General features: G+C 45.3%; 1 protein-coding gene across 1 annotated transcript in view; it reads right to left on the bottom strand.

The window, feature by feature from the left end:
* Positions 1-11,450: 11,450 nt before the first annotated feature.
* FAM13A (family with sequence similarity 13 member A) overlaps positions 11,451-19,743 on the bottom strand; it is a 1,072,469-nt gene continuing 1,064,176 nt past the window's right edge. Inside the window, exons 24-25 of the mRNA XM_086961617.1 lie at positions 12,541-12,737; positions 11,451-11,586 (exon numbers count right to left, since the gene is read on the bottom strand). Of these exons, the coding sequence (XP_086817743.1) occupies positions 11,466-11,586; positions 12,541-12,737 (318 nt within the window). The 3' untranslated portion in view covers positions 11,451-11,465. The remainder of the gene's footprint in view (positions 11,587-12,540; positions 12,738-19,743) is intronic.

A 19,743-nucleotide genomic window follows, 5' to 3' on the forward strand; every position in this document is an offset into this window, starting at 1 on the left:
GCTTGACAATCCTTGCCGACCATAGGGAAGGACCTGAAGATGAACGTCGGAATCTAGAGATGGCTGCCAGATGGACTTTTATCGAAGATGGAGCCAATCCAGATTTCGCCAGTGAAAGTATGTAAGGCAAGAGTTTGTGCGGAGAAGAAGTATATGGGTGTAAACCTTCCTTCTGGCACCAAACACAGAATCTCTTCCATTTGGCACAATATGTTTTGTTGGTACTAGGGGCTCGAGCCTGAGCCAGAATGTCTCTACATTCCCCTGAGAGATCTAAACCCTGGAACTCTCTGAACTCAGGAGCCACGCTGTCAATCGCAGTGACTTCAAGTCCGGATGTAGAACCTGACCGTGAGACATTGTTAGCAAAGTTGGAACAGGATGCAGGAGAACTGGCTGGTCCTGGGAGAGGAGAAGAAGTTCCGAGTACCAAACTTGTCTGGGCCATGCTGGAGCGATCAGAATCATCCTGCACGGTTCCACCTTGAGTTTGCTGATCAACTTCGGAATCAGTGGAATGGGAGGAAAGGCGTAAACAAAGGCGCCTGACCAGGCAATCAAAAGCGCATTCCCCAGGGATTCCCGATGGTGAACCCTGCTTGCGAAGGACAGGCATTTGGCGTTCTGGGGAGTCGCAAACAGGTCGATGGATGGTGTCCCCCATCGAGCAAAGAGTTCCTCCAGAACGGTCTGATCCAGTTCCCACTCGTGAGAGACTGTTCTCTGACGACTCAAAGCGTCCGCCCTGATATTGAGTGTCCCCGCTAGATGTTCCGCTGAGAGGGAGACATTGTTCTGTATTAACCAATTCCATAGCGTTTGGGCTTCCTTGGAGAGGGTGGAGGATCTTGTTCCACCCTGTTTGTTTATGTAGTGCATGGCTGTAGTGTTGTCCGTACGAACCAGCACTGCACTGTTTTGAATCCTCGGAAGAAAAGCTTGAAGAGCCAAACGGATAGCGAGAAGTTCCAGGAGGTTGATATGGAACTTGCGTTGCACTGGACTCCAGTGACCGCTGACATTTAGCTCCTGGAGGACCGCTCCCCATCCTTCCATGGAAGCATCCGTTGTTACAATAAGGGGAGATGGTGGAAGGAGGAACGATAAACCCTTGGAAAGATTGTCTTTTTGCAGCCACCAGCTGCCTGCTTTTCTCATCTCCTTGGTAACGACAACCTTGTCGTCGAAGGATCCTGTGACTTGCCGCCACTGTCTGTCCAGTTGCTCTTGTAGTGGACGCATCCTGAGCCTGCAGTGCGGAACTAAAGGAATGCAAGATGAAATCGATCCGAGCAGCGATTTGTACCTGCGAACTGTCAGTGTCTTTCGAGATTGGAGAAGACGAGCTGAACACATTAGTTTGGTCTGGCGTTCCTCTGACGGAAGGGCTAAGCAACTGTCCGTGTTCAGGATGGCCCCTAGGAACCTTGCTGACTTGGATGGGCATAGAACCGATTTCTCCCTATTGAGTCGAAGACCTAGTCGCTCGAACAGATCTTTGCATGTCCGGACTGCACTGGACGCTTCTTGAACAGATGGAGCTTTCAGCAGCCAATCGTCCAGGTATGGAAACACTTGAATAGCTTGCTTCCTGAGAAAAGCTGCCACCGGAGCCAGAATCTTTGTGAAGATCCGCGGGGCGGACCGGAGACCAAATGGCAGTACCTTGAATTGAAAGTGACTCTTGCCCACTGTAAATCGAAGATATTGCCTGTGAGCTGGATGAATAGGAACGTGGAAGTAGGCGTCCTCCAAATCTAGGGTCGCCATATAATCCCCTGGATTGAGTAGACGAAGGATGTCCTGAAGAGTGACCATCCTGAAGGACAACTTCACGAGATAAGTGTTGAGCTGCCGTAGATCTAAAATTGGACGCCACTTGTCCTTTGTCTTCCGAACCAGGAAGAACCTGGAATAGAACCCTTTCCCCTTCTGCGAAAGGGGTACAGGCTCTACCGCCCCCTTGGTGAAAAGTTGGTGGGCTTCGAGATGAAGGAGCCTGAGATGTTTGGGAGGGAAGGCATCCGGCGCGCTTGTTGGAGGAAGGTCTTGAAACTCCAATGTGTGTCCTTCTCTGACAATCTGTAGGACCCACTGATCCGATGTAATAATCATCCAGTTGTTTAGGCAATGGGTAATCCTGCCCCCCACTGATATGAATGAGGGAACAGGAACAGTGAAAAGAGCCACCTGGCCGCTATTGTTTCCTGGTGTTGTCTCTCCTTTGCTGCCCCTGACGTCCTTTAGGCTGCTGGCGAGAGAAAGAACCCCTTTGAGAGTATTGAGGCTTATACGTCTGGCTGGACTGAGATCCAGATGAGTAGCGATTTTGATTTCCTCCACGATAAGAAGAAAAACCTCTACCTCTAGCTCCCCTGAAAGGCACTTTACGATACTGCAATGTACCCAAGGACTTAGCTGTATCCGTGTCCTTTTTGATGCCTTGCAGGGCCTCATCGACGTGCTTGCCAAACAGCATCTCACCGTCGTATGGCAGATCCAAGATCTTATTCTGCACCTCCTGCCTGAACCATGTGGCCTTTAACCACCCTTGGCGTCGCAGAACCGCCGAGCCGGCCAGTGCTCGGAATGCGGTGGTCGCAATATCCATTGCCACATCAATGACCTCCGAAGAGGCCCGTTCCCCTTCGAGCAAAATCTTCTTCACCTCCTATTTAGAAGAATCCTGCAGTTCGTCTACAAATGGAGCAAGGTCGCACCACATTTGCCGATCATAGCGTCCCAGAATCGCTAAAGCATTGGCTGCTCTAACCAGGAGACTGGCCATAGCTGAAAATCTTTTGCCTACATTGTCTAGGCGCCTGCCCTCCTTATCCGGCGGTGTAGTCATCGGCGTAGAAGGATTCTTGGATTTGCTCTGGGCAGCCTGCGAAATGACCGAATCCGGTTTCGGTTGGCCAAGCAAACATGCCGGACTGCCATCAGGTGCCTTGTACTTCTTTTCCAGTCTCGGAAGTACCGGGAGGACTGTGGCCGGATTATGCATAGCCTTCAAGCCCTCAGACCAGACATGCTCAATGATCGGGATGGACCTCACTGACTTTCTGAATGGTTCTTTAAAGTCATATAAAAAGCAATCCGATTGAACTGTGGTCACTGGGAGACCAAATCTTTTGGATGCCCTGTCCATTAGGTTGTGAAACCCTCCAACGTCCGCTGGAGGCGAAGTAATGTTATCCGGATCGGTGTTGTCCGGATCTATAGGGTCAGTAGTATTCCATTGCGCCTGTTGATCTTGATCAGGATCCGCTTGCTGGTCTGCATCTGAAGACGCAGCGTCATCATCAGTATCCTGCACCTGTACCACCTCTTGTGGGTGCACTTCCGGCGCAGTGGCACGCTCTCTTGGAGGCAAAGAATGGTCTGCCACAGGTCGTAATGTCTGAGGCGGAGGTGTCGGGGGGCGCACTTGTTGGGCTTCTGGAGGCGCAGGGAAACGTTGCTTGTAGTCCTGCAACATAAGTTGTAAATCCGCTACTAAAGTGGATGGTATTGCCACCATACCTTCAGGTAACTGACGCATAGGCTGCTGTGGAGGTATGTGCCTGGTAGTAGTGCGCTCCTCCTCATAATAATGCTCTGGAGCATAGTGCTGTCGTTCCATCTGCTCCTCCTCAGAGCTAACTTCCTGAACCTTAACCTGGAGGTCAGAAGGGCTATAGGCCTGCCCAAATTCACTGAAAGTCTCTTCATCAGAGTCATCTTCCAATAGTAGGCTAGGTGGTAATTTCTGAACCTGGCGAGGAGACGTCATCTCTGGCGTTATTTGCTTCCTTTTCCGCGAAAAAAACATGTTTTTCCGAAAATTCCGTCGTCGACGAGGCCGTCGTCGACGAGGCCGTCGTCGACGGGAAGCTCTTCTGGGTCTGTGTCGACAGTGGAAGTGCAGACGTAGATACTGTCTTCGTCGCCGAGGATAGCGTCGTCGACGAGGTGAAACTCATCGTCGACGATGGTGGTATCGTCGACGGGACCGTCGACGAGCTCGTCGTCAGCAACATGGTAACCGGCGTCGTCGACATCGTCGTCGTCGAAGTCGTTCTCGTCGTCGACACCGCCGTCGACGCCAGCTTTGCAGACATTGCCGTCGACGTGGAGATGGTCACCCTCGTCGACGACGAGCAGGATTCCGGAGCCTTGAAAACCGTCGACGGTGTAGACGTCGTCGACACAGCCGTCGTCGACGAGCCCGTCGACGAGGCAACCTTGGCAGAGCTGTCCTTTTTAACACTCGTCGACGACGTACCTGGGAGTTTAGTCGTCGACGACTTCTGCCTCTTGTCTGAAGCGACCTCCTGAGCAGGGGTTGAAGGCTTTTTGACCCCTCGATCTTTCTCTGAGGGAGGTGAAGAGACTGTAGAAGCCTTTCTCACCTTTTTTGAGGGCTGTTGTTCCTCAGGCTTACCCTGCCTCTCCTTTTCACCTCGGTGAGGAGATTTTTGGGCAGCCGGCCTGTCAGACCTGTCAGAGGTCCCTGGTAAGGCCTTGTGACGGGACTCGTCTGAAGTAGAAAGGGGGGACCTACCCCTTTTCAGAGACTTTCTGGATGACACCATCGACGAGGAGCCCTCACTGTCCGAAGAGATAATGTCTTTCTGGTCCTTCATCTTCTGAAGCCATGTGAGGACACGTCCTTCCCTGTCCCTCAAGGTCTTGGCTGAGAAGGATCTGCAAATCGGACAGCCTGTTGGTTTATGGTCCGGATACAAACAGTAGATACAATCCTCATGTTTGTCCTCGACAAACAACCTCCTTTCGGAGCAGGTGGCACAGGCTCTAAAAAGGGCTTTCTTCTCCGACATGATGAGAAAATATCCAAGTAGTTGAAGAAATAACAAGAAAAAACTGAAGAAAACTGAGCAGAGCTCAATGGAGACTCCCTTGCACAACGTGCGGTAGAAAATCTGAGGCTCTGAGCTTCTCTCAGGAAGGTTCTATGGGGTGAGGCTGCTCTGATTGGCTACTGCAGAATTTTGGTCTCTTTTACAAAAAGAGGTGGATAAGCTACAAAATGAGATGAGGCCTAGGCCTATTTTTTCACTTTGTGCTTACTACTATGGTTTTTTCTATTTACCGAGGCTCCCATTCCGACGACGGGGAATGATACAAAGCATGGGAATCTATGAAAGTTCCAATACTGGGGCAATATTTTTTTCCCCTTTGTTTCTTACCTCAATTTCTTCTAATCACCCCCAATATTTGTATCATGTGCAGGTTTGTGAGGAAGAGAGTGGAATTAGTGAATTAATAGAACACATTTTAAAAACGTAACTGTGGTCTAACTGAGTATGACATATGAAACAGTGGGAAATGTATTTTTTTCATTTCTACTAAACCGCTCAATGTGGTTTTCCTTTTTTGTTTCTAATACATAAGCTAATATTTGCTTCTAGCTAGGATCAAGAGAAACACTGGAATTGGAGTTAAAATGTACACCAATTGTAACAGAAACAGTAGAACTGTAAGAAAAAAATCAAATCAATCTCCACCCTGCTGTGCTAACAGCATATTTCGGCACCTCCTGCACCCCAGTCATCTGTTGGCTATATAATTTAAACCAATGTTTAGGCTGTGATGTACCTCCTGCAATAAAAAAAACAGCCATGCTAATCGTGTAGACATTATCAACTCCTCCCTTATGATCCAAAAAAACTCACCCCTTCATTCCAGATTTAGTGATCAACCACTCTTCAACCAGCTGACCCTGCTAACCTACCGCCATACTACAATCTTGCAAGAACACTCACTTACATTTAGCATACTTACAAAATGAATACACTGCCAACTGGCTGGTTCAACAAACAAACCAATATCTAGCCCCTTGATAGCCCAAGACAGCCGGCACAGCCCTGTTGACCTAGCAAGGTGACCCAGCAAACACACCCAGCAATGATAATCCTATAAATAAAGCACACTTTTGTTGTGCAAACAAATCCATCTTCAATCTGTCGCTCTTGTAAACATACAGCAGTAAAAGCAGTAATTTAAAAAAATATCTCCTACCTACCTCAGCAGGACTCAGTCAGCAAAATAGTCACACACCAATTATATAATGAGGACTGACTTGCCGACACAGGGCTCATTTTGTGGGCTACACAAGTTAACAGATTGTCTTATACAGAGAGGACAATTCAATGGAGTTAAGAATGGGGCGATCATTTGACAAGAAACAGCATATTCAATGTTGCAACTATCAATGCTGCAACTAGGTTGCCATTTCATTGAACAGATGTTTGTACAACCACTCCTATTCTGATCACAGGACTAAATTACACTAGATACACTGTTAGAATCAGAGCCACAAACCATAGACAATGCCAAAATATCTATAACTGCAGCAAACGTGCCCATTTCAGCTGACCTATACAATTCCAATGAATTAGTAGGATTGTGTATTAGATCAACAAAACTTCATAATGTAGGGACAAAGTCTTCTTATATCATCAGTAAATGTTGATTTAGCTAGCTCACAATACCGCATCTAAACTCCTAAACCTCCAGAGTTATAGATCCTGTTGGCAACCTCGAACATGACCACTCTTATTCCCAAGGAATTCATGAAAACAAAGCTAACCATTTCGTTTGTCACTTTTGCAGGCACATGGTTTCACAAAGAGAAAAGACAATAATACATTTTCAAACGCTTATTGAAAAGATCTAATCCTTGTAAGTTAAACATGAACTGTGATAATAAGAGCGGCATATTATGCCAATGAAATAAGCAACAGCTCCAATACTTCGAAAGCTGTATTTAAAATTTTGAAAGACCTCACTGCAAAAAAAAAACGTTAATACTATTACCATTTCTCCTGACCTCTGCAATAATATGGCTAATTTTTTCACCAATAAGATCTAGAAAATCTATGACACCTTCCCAAAACGCCCGCAGTCACCGGCCATTTCTGACCCTACCAGGCCCTCTCTCTCCTCCCTTCCTACACTTGAGCGAGAGAGTTTCCTAAAAATCTGCAAAAAGATTAAATCTGGCTCCCCGGCAGATCCCCTAAAACCGGATACTTTCTGTGAAGCCCACAAATTTATCACAGAACACATCCGAGACATCATCAATCTGTCTCTTTCCACCGCCAAAGTTCCCTCCAAATGGAAGCAGGCTTGGGTTTCCCCCATCCTAAAAAAAAACACTTTAGACCCTTCGCTTCCTGAGAACTTCAGGCCCATCTCCTTGCTCCCCTGGCCTGCCAAAATCATCGAGGCACATGTCAACAACATTCTGTCCGACTTCCTCCTTACCAACAACACCCTGGATGACTCCCAACACGGGTTTAGAGCTGGCCATAGCACCGAGACCGCCTTGCTCAGTGTTTCAGAGGACCTCCGTACCATTCTTGACACCGGCGGAACGGCAGCACTGGTCCTGTTGGACCTTAGTGCTGCCTTCGATACGGTGTCACACGAGGTCCTCTTGACGAGATTGGAGGAAATTGGAGTGACAGGGATAGCCTTGGGATGGTTTAGAGACTTCCTTTCCAACAGGTCTTTCAGAGTCTCTACCCCCCCTTACATCTCTAAGGAGCATAACATTGGACATGGAGTGCCGCAGGGCTCTTCCCTGAGCCCCACCCTGTTCAATGTCTATGTCCGCCCTTTGGCGGAGGTGGCTAGAAGAAATGGACTTGCACTGGTATCCTATGCAGATGATACCCAGTTGGTGGTGGCTCTTAATGACAACAGTGGTCTGGAGGCTCATCACTTTAAACAGACACTTACTGACATCACCAACTGGATGACGGCGAATTTCCTTCAATTAAACGCCGGGAAAACTGAGATACTGCTCCTGGGGAAAAACACTTCATCCTGGGGAGACAACTGGTGGCCTGATGTCTTAGGCCCACCCCCTTTGCCAAAGGAATGCGTCAAAAATCTGGGAGTCTGGGTGGACTCTGCTCTAAAGTTCACCCACCACACTAAAAAAGTAGCTGCCACGTGCTTTGGCATTTTACGTAACATCAGGCCCATTTTGAAGTTCTTTGACTGCCGCACTCGCCAGCTAATTGTCCAGGCGACCATCCTTTCTAGACTGGACTATGCCAGCTCTCTCCTACTGGGGGCTAATCTGGCTGAAATCACCAGATTGCAGAGAGTCCAGAATGCGGCAGCCAGGGCTCTGGTAGGTCTCCCTCGCCATTCTTCGGTATCTGGAGCCTTGAAAAAACTGCACTGGCTCCCGGTGGGCAAAAGGATCCAGTTTAAGGCACTGTGTTTAGCCTTTAAAATCCTTAAAACCGCCTCTCCCCCAATGTTGCGTCCGCTTTTGTCAGAGTACATTCCTAGGAGATCGCTTCGCTCAGAGGGGCAACATCTTGCGATCATCCCCCGCACTAGACTGGCCAGAGTAGGCGGCCGATCCTTTAGCTTCCTGGCTGCCAAGCTATGGAATAGTCTGCCCGAAGCTATCCGTGGGATACAGGACCTCTTAGCCTTCAGAAAGGCTGTCAAAACTCATCTTTTTCAATAACTGTTCCACTTTCTGCGCCTCTAACGCTCTGTAAACTGTCTGCTCGCAGCGCCGGGACGCCCCTTGGCTGGGGCAGCCGTGCGCTATACAAATTACCATAACATTAACATTAACATAATTAGATGAGACACATTGTTATAAGCATTAGAATGGAGGAAACAAACAATTCAACCATGTTAATTATTCCTAATATTACTCCCATCTATCACTAATACCCCTAAACTAGTGACAGCATGGTGGGAGAACCCTTCTGCCAGATCCTGTTGGCATGATCTAACCCTATACCTTGGTGTAATGTCTCAGGAAGCCGGCATCAGAGCATTAACAAATGCACTCAGTCTCAGTCTACAAGCCTGCACACATTTCTACTTGCACAGCTATCTTCCTTCTCAGGATGAATATCAGGGCCTGCAGAGCTGCCTCTCATTCACAGCTGTCTGCAGCATTAATGGTAACTCTGGTGTTGACATGCCAATCACAGAATTCAAAATGGACGCTGTTTAAATAATAAAATACCTGCCTTATCCCATACATGCGTGTGTGCCATTTTCTCGTGTTAGTGAAAAACACCATCTTAAAAAGATGCTAAATTAACAAGCGTTTCCATTGCAAAGTTTTATCTATTGGCAATGCTATTAATAATCCAGCGCAAATAGGTCAAACTTGCAGTAATGTGAGAGCTAATGCACTGGAAAGCAATTGCAGCACTCTTGCTTTAATGTCACTCATAGGAAAAACAAAACAATAGAAAGGTCATTTATAAGCAATCTGAAAACTTGGCCGCTATGCTGGGGAGTCGTTCTTAAAGCTGCTGTATCTGTAAAACAGATAAACAGCACTCAGGAAATCTCAGCTGTTCATGTTCAGAATAAATGCTTCACGTTTCCAAGCCACAGCAGCACCATTACCGCCTGCAGCATTTGCATCTTGCACTGCCACTAGTGCTTGCACTAGAGGTCAGTGCTTGCACCGCCCATAATTATAACTGTTTTTAATTAACATAATTGCCAGCCGCCACTCCTCAGCCACCATTCTTTCACAAGCGCAGCAGCAGTTAACACTTGTGTAAGAAACCGGGTGGAACGGGTTCTAACTGCTCGCATATGAGATCACATGGACAGATGATTAACAGGGCGGTTACTCGTTCCAGGAAAGACTAGAGGAGGAGGAGAATGGGGAAAGGGGGAGAATTAACAAAGCCCAAGTAAACACAAAATCCCAAACTTAGCCCAACTCACAGACAGAAAAAACATCAATGACGTTGAACAGAGCTAACTAAATAATTCCAGACAGATTGGTGGAGCAATAAATGAATACACAGTTTGACCAGGAGTAGCCCAGACAAAAATGCTGCGCTGCAGCACAGAAACAGTTTGCGCTATATATAACTGCCAAATAAAAACAAAAATTGATCAACCATTCCAGAAAACAGGAGCAAGAAAACAGTGGGAGGAAAATCGAATTGCGAGCTCCCAGATGACTAAAATACAGTAGTTCACCCAGACGGACGCAAAAACATAAATTCATGACAGCAGCACAGTTCAAAGAATCACTCCAGAAATAAAATACAGCAATGGAGAAACAAACAACTGCACACTTGGGACAGGCCAGAGGAAGATACGCAGGACTGCCACTCAGTGTTTGTTAATCATTCAAAAACAATGAAACAGAGAGAGAGAAGGAGAACAAACTTTTCCAAGATTATGAAGGAACTAGAAAGCCAAAAAGTAAATTGCAATAAAATGACCACTTCCAATTGATTTCTCTACCCGGCATTTTGTCTTTAAAACATACAGAATGCTTGTAATGCATCAATTAAAGAGGTGTGTAATGCAGGTCTCCTCAGTGCCCTCCACAATATAACCTAGGTAACAACGCCTACTAAGTCACCATGGCATAATATAACGCACAATTTCAGGCTTTCAGCAAGTCAAGTCACACCCAAGTGCTGAATATAATGTTTACATAGTTCTAGAACATATTTCCGAAACTGAAAAGAATGTATTTAATAAATGGCTCAAGATTGGGAAATGCTGATCCATAGGCTCTGGCAGAATCAAAAGGCAGATTTAACATATGGCCAGTGTGAACAGAAAATGGTTCAACATGCCAGAGCTGAGCTCAGATGCACATACATCTGCACAGAGGCTGGCTGTTAAACAGTCCAGAAAAAACAAGCCGCGATGGAAGCAGACGGCAAAAAAAGCAGCGACTGTCTGAAAGAATCAATTAAAAAAAAAGTTTACCCAAACAGGAGATAAAGAAGGTAAGCGTTAGTACACTGTACTTTACTGGTGCTCCTCAGCCTTGAAAGAAAGTGAGGTATCGGCTGCAGGAACGAGACAGGAGGCTGCAAAGAAGAGTGATGCTGGAAAGAACCAACGGTAAGCAGGAGGTAGAAATAGAGTGGTTTTACTGATTACAGCAGGTCTTGCAGACAGCGCATGTTGGCTGACTGGCTCGACATTAAAAAGAAAAACTAAAATGAAGGCTAAATTTAATCTTTGTAATAGACCAAGCAAGAGGTTAAGAGGGCACTGCATCTAAGAAAGTTAAAAAAATGTTGTAACGAGCCAAGAGGGCTGAGGAAACACATAGCAGAACTGGGCAGCTGTTTCTCACAAAACGCTACGGTAGCACACCCCCACTTCTTGGTTAAAAACTTGAAAATAATGTTCTATAGAGGTCATACATGAGAAGAGGTGGGGATATGTGAAAGACCAATGATCAAAAAGTAATTTGCACCTAGAACTCAAGGCTGTCTCCAGGTATACACTATTCCTTCAGTAAATTTTTCAATGAATGAATGACTGGAAATCTTTCTCTCACTACCATTTCCACGTTACACCTCATTTCGACTAAACGTGTAGAACTTACATGCTGCAGATATTAACAAGACTAATAGTAATAAAAACTGAATTAGACTTTGGAATTGGACCACCTCATATGTAAAGACACAAAATTACATTTAATTGAAATGGACGTACCTTCCATTTTGTCTAAAAAAGTCATCTTCAAATTCTCTCAGTTTTTTTCGAATTTTCTTCTTCTCCTCCCTTGCTTCGTGCAACTGCTCCATGAGTTCTGGCCTAAAGGTTAAATGCACAAACATGGATGAGGAGATGGTGGATGCCAAAAGCAGATTGGGGTGTAATTAGTAAAATATCAGAAGTTCCTCTAGAGAAGGTTTGAAGGAACAGAAAAAAACTGAAAATTAACAGATTTCTGTCACTTATTATTATCAAGTGTGCAGCGAAAAATGTTGGAAAAGGAAGTTGGTGAAGTGGCTCAGGTTAGCTGTGCAGGCTGAAATGACTAAACTATCAAGAACAATACAAGGATATACACCTATTCAAGAGTAGTGCTCAAGAGGAAGCAAATCCTTGAACTAGCTGCCTCTCCTAAAAGTACATACTTCCCTTCTTTTAACTGTGTGGTTCATTCATATTTTTTCTACTTTGTCCTCATGCCATGCACTTGGTCTTATTTCCATGGTGATAATTTCTTGGTTTGCTTTATTTCAATCATTTGGGTGCAAGTTTATAATCACAGCTGCCTCTTTGTCTTCTTTTCTTAATTCGTCTTATATGTCTTAATCTACATGGAGGACTACTTACAGAATAGCCTTGAAAGCAAAGCTTGATTAATGCAATGGCTCAAATTCGTCCCACTCCTCATAAGTGTATTGGTCCTGTAGCACTGAGTCCTGAAGAATAAGCCTTGGTACAAGGGTGCAGAGGGCATATGGATCATGTGAGAAGGACTCACATGTCAACCTTCTCTTCACTCCACCAGAAATTCTTCCTAATGGAAACCATTGAAAGAAGGGGATGCTTGGGTACCCTTTAACATGGCCCAGGAGAGACGGAGAACCAGTGCCTTTATCTTTAACCTGGATGGCTTATTTATACAAAATGAATCATTGTGCCTGCTGGAGATAACCAGCAGTTTACTGCATAACATGCAGGCACTTCAGAGGACAAACCAAGAGTTAGTAAACATTATTTTTGGATGCAACCTGGTCTTGAAGAATAATTACGTACATTGATGCAGAATGAAGGTTAGAAAGACCCAAGTCCTGGCTGGTCTTGGAAGGTGTCTTGTCATCTGCTGGTGAGATGAAGCCATCTGGATCATCTTCAAGTTGCTCCAAAAAACTTCTCATGCTGAAACTTGCTTTCATGGTGACTGTGAAATCCTCTTTCACATTGTTTTCATCATCTGATCCATCTTCCTCTTCCTGTAAAAATGATTATAATCATCAAGAAAAGTAATAGAAAAGCAACAGAGTTTCATCATAGATGTCGAATTTAAGAACGAACAATGTGCATACAGATCCAGAAAACAGACACACACCCATGCAGAGCTAGATGATTAAGCAGCAAAGCAAGCACATAAAATCCCAGACACACCTATACCGAATGAGTATTCCAGAAAACAAATACAGCTTTTTTAGTACAACAACAGTAACCTTAATCAGGAGTTACATCCATAGGGTGAAACGAGAAATACATCAACATTAGTTGACATCATTTGTAGTGTTGATCTGTGGAACTGTGCATGGTTTGCTGAGACTCTACTCCTTAAGTCCAGATCTTTTTATCACATCCATTTCAAATTGAGGCTTATTACCATGATTTATTGGTCGAAGGCATGGTTTCTCATAGGCCCAGTAGGAACTTCACTTGTGAATGGGCTAAGTGATCCAAAATGAATACTGTACAGGTGTGGAGAACAGTTAAAAAGATATCAAAGGTTTGCTTTTTTTAAGATTAGGAAAATATCAAGTAAGTTTTACTCAGTAATTGAAAGTATTTGGAAACATTGCTCGCTAATGAACAGTACTTACCTGGGTAATGCTCTTTATGGTGGATATTTTAATCGCAAAGTCCTAATACTGTGAATCTCCCCAAGTGTCAAACTCTAAGTTCTCGCCCCTCTGTGCTGGAAGGTGGAGCGGTCAGCCTCCATCACAACTCCCTCTGCGATGAGGCATGACAACATGAAGCAGATTATAAGTGCTAGTCCTGTGTGTTGACATTAGTTTCTCCATCTTTTTGTCACCCTAAGATGCAGAGATGTGCTTATAGATGGAAACAAGCTTGCAGTATTCAAACCTACCCAAGAACGTTATTAATTTCCAATAGTCCCCCCATAGAATAGGGTGGTGGGTAGTTGGTGAGGAATCAGTTGTTTGATATCAGATAGAAGGTTCCCCAAGGTAACTTATTCCTCTAATGAATACTTTTAACTGCAGAATCCTCACCATGAGAATTAATACCAAAGCAATGGCCCCTCCAAGGAGGCAGGTCTGAGGAGTGGATGTTTCACCAGGTAAGACAGAGGGGGCAATATGACCGGCCATGTGAATTGAGATCGATAAAGTAGTGCTTGGTGAAAGCATAAACAGATGCCCTGGCGCATGTCTACAGATGTTCAAAACCAGAACGCACACAGTGAAAGCCATACTTTCTGGTGGAACGAGACTGAATGATCTTTTTAGGCAAGGGCATAACCCAGTTTGATGCAAAAATCAATTCACCTGACACGGTCCGGTTTCGGCTCTCCTTTCCTTTCTTCGCTCCTTTTCTTCAATAGGGCGAATCCAACAATAAGCTGATCATCCAACCAGTACTTACTTAGTCGTATCTATGTAATCCAAGTGGAGAAGTATCCCAGAGCACCCTCCTTAGAAAAATGTGGTAGAGAGAACATAGGAAGCGCAATGGAGAGCAAGTGGGGAGCATGACGGACTTCCTCTCATGAAAGGATGACATCACTTTCAGAACAAAGGACGCACAAGTTCGAAGCACCAGTATGTCAAGAAAAAAGGTTATGTATGGGGAATGGACTAACAATGTTGGTAGGTCGCTGATGCTTTGACATTATTACAATCAGGAGGAAAGCTTTCAAAGTCGACAGCCAGAGAGCCGCTGTGAAGAGGCTAGAAAGAAGCACACATGAGGAATGCAAAGACCAAATTAAGATCCCACTGAAACATTTTAAAAGGTAACTGGGGTAAATATAAGTGTAAGCCCTTTAAAACAAATGCATTGCACTGGTAATTTGAACAAGGTAAACCCGATAACTTACCCTTAACTGTGCCCATAGCAAAACCTTGCCAGGTCAAGGACAATTAGAAAAGCTGTGTAACACCGTTTTGCCGGAGGAAGGCTGCCCCAGACAAACTTAGCGCAACAACCTAAATAAACAGACGTGGGAGAATGGCAACAGACAGCCAGAATGACATCTATTACTTCTGACAAAAGGTGAAAACCCCTCAACTGTTTGCACACAATCTCTACAAATGGAGGTGTAGTTTGTGGGGGTACATGTGGAGCACTCTCTCCTGGTATTGGGACAGCAGGTTCTCTGGAAGAGGCAGTTGAAGTGGAAGGCAAATGCACAGTCAGAAGGTCAGAGTAACCAATTCTCCTGGCCCATTCCAGGGCCACCATGATCTAAAGAGCCCGGTCCCACCTTACTTTTTTATTGACTCGCAGGATCGGAAGCAACTGTAGAAAAGCATTCATGAGGCTAAAATCCCATTGAATGTGCACCGTGTCTACTAGAGATCCTGGAGGAGGAAACTAGAGCTCAAAAGATCAGACATTAAGTGTTTCTGTTAGTGGAAGTGGAAATCAAGTGCACCAGGAGTATCCCCCATTGGGCAAATAAAGGTGCAGATGCTGCTCATTATCAGCAAAATCACATGTGCAGAGCTAGTGTGCCCTGATGTTGAGGGATGCTGTCAGAAGATAAGACCATCTGGCATTTCAACAGTATCAAGGCCACCAGACAGAGGGCTGGTGAACCACACTGCTTGTGGCAGAATGGAACACTGTTGTGTTGTCCAATAGAAACTGCAGAGGCTTGCCCTTCATGAAAGGCAGACATGTCTTGAGGACCAGCCAGACAGGTTACAGTTCAAAATGATTTATGTGATGCACTGAGGCCTCTGATGTCCACCTCGTCCAGGTGATCTCTCCACCAGAAAGAAGATGTACCTGTCACCACTGTTACCTCCAGCAGAGGTGTGGCAACGGTCTCATGCATGTCAGGTTGATGTTAGTTATTCACCACTGAAGAGCTCTGCAGCATCATCGTAGATGCGAATAATGTTGGACAGGCAACCCCAACGTAGAAGGCAAGAAAACCAAGCAGCCTCAGAACTATTAAGGATGGGACAGCAGCTCTCACTTAAAACATTGGGATCATAGTCGGAACATCCTGGACTCACTGCTGTGGCAGGTAAGAGGCAATGCTTCCTTAACGGCCCAAAAATTCTCATGGACGAAAGAAGATGATCTGAACACCTTGGACAAACCCAGCTAAACAATCTTCTCGAACTGGTCAGAAACTAGCAGAGTTTATCAAGTCTTCAACAGCCAGTCATCTAAATACAGGAACATATGTATCCTGACCTACGAAGAGTTTCCTCAACCACAGACATGACCTTTGTAGAGACTAGAGAGGATGATGTTTGGCCACAAGACAGGAAAGTGAATTGGAAGTGGTCTGATCCCACTACAAAGCCGAGATACTTCCTGTGGGACTGCAGGATTGAAGCACACCAATCAGTCCTCAGTTTCCAAGACCTGAAGAACTTGCATGAGTCCTAATTTTGAACTTAAGGAACGAGTTTAGCAAGCTGAGGTCTAAAATCGGCCTCCGTCTTTTTTGTGGACCAGGAAGCATTGAGCCCAGTAGCCCATTCCTCCCTCTGTCTCAGGCCCAATCCTGAGATTCTGAACTAACTTAAATATCTTCTACAGCATGAGCTCTTTAAAAGCTATAGCTTGCTGGCAAGTAGATCAACTGGAATACGTATGTGGTGAGAATAGAGGCATGATATGCCACAGCCTGAGAAAAAACCGGAGGAATGTGTGGGAGGCATATACACAAAAGAAAGAACATACCAAGTTGGACCATCTGAAGGACCCACCGATACCATGTAATCAACTGCCAATAGAAAATGCGCTCCAGGATCAAGATCCCCAACTGGCCCCACCAACTGGATGGCATAGCTAAAGGGCAAGGAGGTGCTGCTGACCGCTGCTCTCTGGTACCTCCCCCCTGCCTACAAAAAGCTTCTCAGGCTGTAAGGGGTATCTCTGAAAGGAAAAGTCCTTCAAATATGCCCTGAATTTCTCATACTGCTGATGGAATTGGTGAGCAGGAGAAAGTAATTCTAAGGAACGAGCTGTAGCTTTGCGCTCTTAAGGATAGCTTAGACTTCCATGGAAAACCTGGAGGTGCCCATCCACGTATGGCATCTGATGAGGACAGTGCCCTTGCCTCGAGCAACAGAGTAGGTGGTGTCCAGACCAGATCACAATATGCATTTGGGCACTTCATTTACCATTTGGACAAAAACATTGAGAAAATCCCAGTGCACCATATGTAAAACTTCAGGCATCCTATCCCACAGGACATGGGTATTACGACTCAGGATGCAAACATCATTTAAGAAGCGTAGCACTAAGCTAGCTGAGAAAACCTTTTTACCCATCACCTCACTCCATTTAAGCTCCCAGTCCAGAAAGGTCGAAGGAAAGTAGCTTGGCTTAACTTTGTTTGTGGAGGCTTGTACCACTAGGCTCTCAGGAGCAGGATGTTGCACCAGGAATTTCAGGTCACCTGGTGCTGGCTTATGCTGCCTTACACTAGGGTCTGCTTATGTAAAGGGTCGAAAAAGGTTTTGAAATGGCTGCCATAAGCGAATCAGTCAGAGCCTCTTTCACTGGTTCTGAAGAGGAAGGTACATGCTGCAAAATCATGGTAAGGAGACTTGCCTTGGTCTTCTCAGTGGGGAACTGTAATTCAATGAATTCTTTAGCTCTACAAATTACCATTGCAAAAGACGCAATCTCTTCTGCTGGAGGATTTAATGCAGACTCTGGTGAGGCATAGTCTGCATTACACAAGACACTAATATTTTGGAGGTCATATATGAGCCATCATAAGTAACATGGGGATGGAGCAAGTGACTTACCTTCCTGGCATCATCCTCATTATAAGGGACCTGTTCAAGGGTCTGAAGAGCATCAGGGTCTGAACTAAAGAGAGCATCTTTCCTCCGAAAAATAGAGGCATTGAGGTAAAAGAACAGGGGGAAGAATCCTACTCAGCCTGAGGTTGACCTTTCTTTGTGGTGCGAGCCAGTGCAGAAGCTGCCTCCGAAATTAGAGTTAGGCTGGCATCTGGCACCAGAACAAAAAGTAAAGCCTGCCGTAAAGGAGTTGAGACTAGCACCAAAGCAGAATGGGTTGAGGTTGTCAAGGGTCAATTGGCACAGAGACATGCCCTTGTGCCCCCCAGGGTCTGCTGATGGAAGCCTGCCGGAAGCCTAACAGACCCAGGGGGGCACGAGGGCTTGTCAGAGAGATTCTGAACTAACATAAATATATTCGTCAGCATGACCTCTTTGAAAGCTGTAGCTTGCTGGGAAGTAGACAATGACCCAGGGAACTAGGCATACTTAGGTTCAAGGTTCAGCATCAGATTGGACCTGGAGGCAGTAGCCAGATTTTCTGAACGTCAGCAATAAGACCTCTTTATTCAGCTTGTAGATGCTCCTACTCTATAGATTTGCATGGACTTCTTGTGATTTACTGTTCTTCGACTTGTCATGCTGGACTTATCTGAAGAGGGTGAAAGGGACCTGGAATGGCCACTCAACTTGGGAGTAAATCCATATTTACTGTAAAATATTCCTCTATCTGGTCTTGCTTATTTTTCATGGATTTTGTTTTGTAGTATAGATTGCCTATCCTGTTTTCCGTTTAAACCTATAATAACTGATAAGACCCCACTGAAAGGGAAATAGCCCTCACCAGTGTAAAAGCAAACACTGAACAAACACCCGCACAACCACAAGCTAAATGCCATTCAAAGAAAGGAAAAGGAGAGTGAAAGAGTAATTTGTATTCCTTCCTGAAGGGGCTAATTCAATGTAAATATTTTATACAAGGTAGCAGTAAGAAAGACTGGACTAATAATATTATGCTTGAGTTTTGTTGTTTATCCTCTTCCATGCGTCGGATGCCCCCCGGCCGTACGACGTACGGTGGGCATGTGCGGAGGACGGCCGGGGGTCGTCCGTTCCACGCGGAACTTGCCTGCGCGGCGGGGGAATTCCAGCTACGTCGAAGCGGCTAAGGTTGTCACTAAAATATTGTTTCCTCTTCCTTTTGCTTTTTTCAGTTTTGTGCTCTTTGGTCTTCAGATGCAGGGTTTAGAAGCATGTTTAGGTCTTATTTCATTATTTTATAAACTGTACAGAATCATGAAATATCAAAATCATGTTTGATATTTTGGCTATGTTTGATTCTTTCACTGTTAGGTAAAATGGCTGGTTTCATAAAAATCTTTCTAAATATGAACCATCACATTTACCCACAGACAGAGAATGGTTGAAACCCATTGATACATCAGCCACGTTTTCTAGTGAGTCAGTATTTATAGTAGGTGAATTGCCAAACACCCCAGGCTTTAAACATCCAATGCAAGGTGTAGTGACAGGTATATGTGAAAAAAATGCTGTCACCAAGCATCTAGAATAGTGATAAAAACATGACATCAGACTTTTGGATAACATGGAATGCAGTGTTAGTTGGAATGCTGCTGCAAAAAGTTCTACCAAGTTCAACAAATATTGGAGTGACATTGGTTGTATTTGTAGTGATTCAGCTACGTATATGAAAAAGTTGTGTGATGACCTGTCGCACAAGTTACTACTTGTGTAACGATATATCTGTAAGAGACATTAGTTAGTGATAGATTCCTTACCTTAGAATATCCCCAGGCGTCAGACTGGATCCGGAAAGTTTTGCGTAGCAGTACCCTTGCGCGTCGGTAGGCGTCGTCTGCGGCTCCGCGTCCATCGTCGGCGTCGTGGGCGCCGTGATGACGTCGTCGGAGTACTTAGACGCCGCCTCCGCGTGCTGACGTCAGTTCTTAGCCACAGCTTTTCCGCGCCAGAAGCGCAGAGCCATGACCGAAACCGACACTGGTGCCATGAAACTAGGGCCCTGAAAGGGGATGACCTTAACCCTAGATATCGGTTCGCAGAACGGGGAGGATGGGTGGGTCGGTAAGGAATCTATCACTAACTAATGTCTCTTACAGATATATCGTTACACAAGTAGTAACTTGTGCATCTGAAAGAGACACGCTAGTGATAGATTCCTTACCTTAGAATAGATACCCCAGCAATACCATCCCCGTGGTGGTGGGTCTGCGAA

Source organism: Lissotriton vulgaris, chromosome 3_1 (assembly GCF_964263255.1).
Source record: "Lissotriton vulgaris chromosome 3_1, aLisVul1.2, whole genome shotgun sequence".
Taxonomy (NCBI): domain Eukaryota; kingdom Metazoa; phylum Chordata; class Amphibia; order Caudata; family Salamandridae; genus Lissotriton; species Lissotriton vulgaris.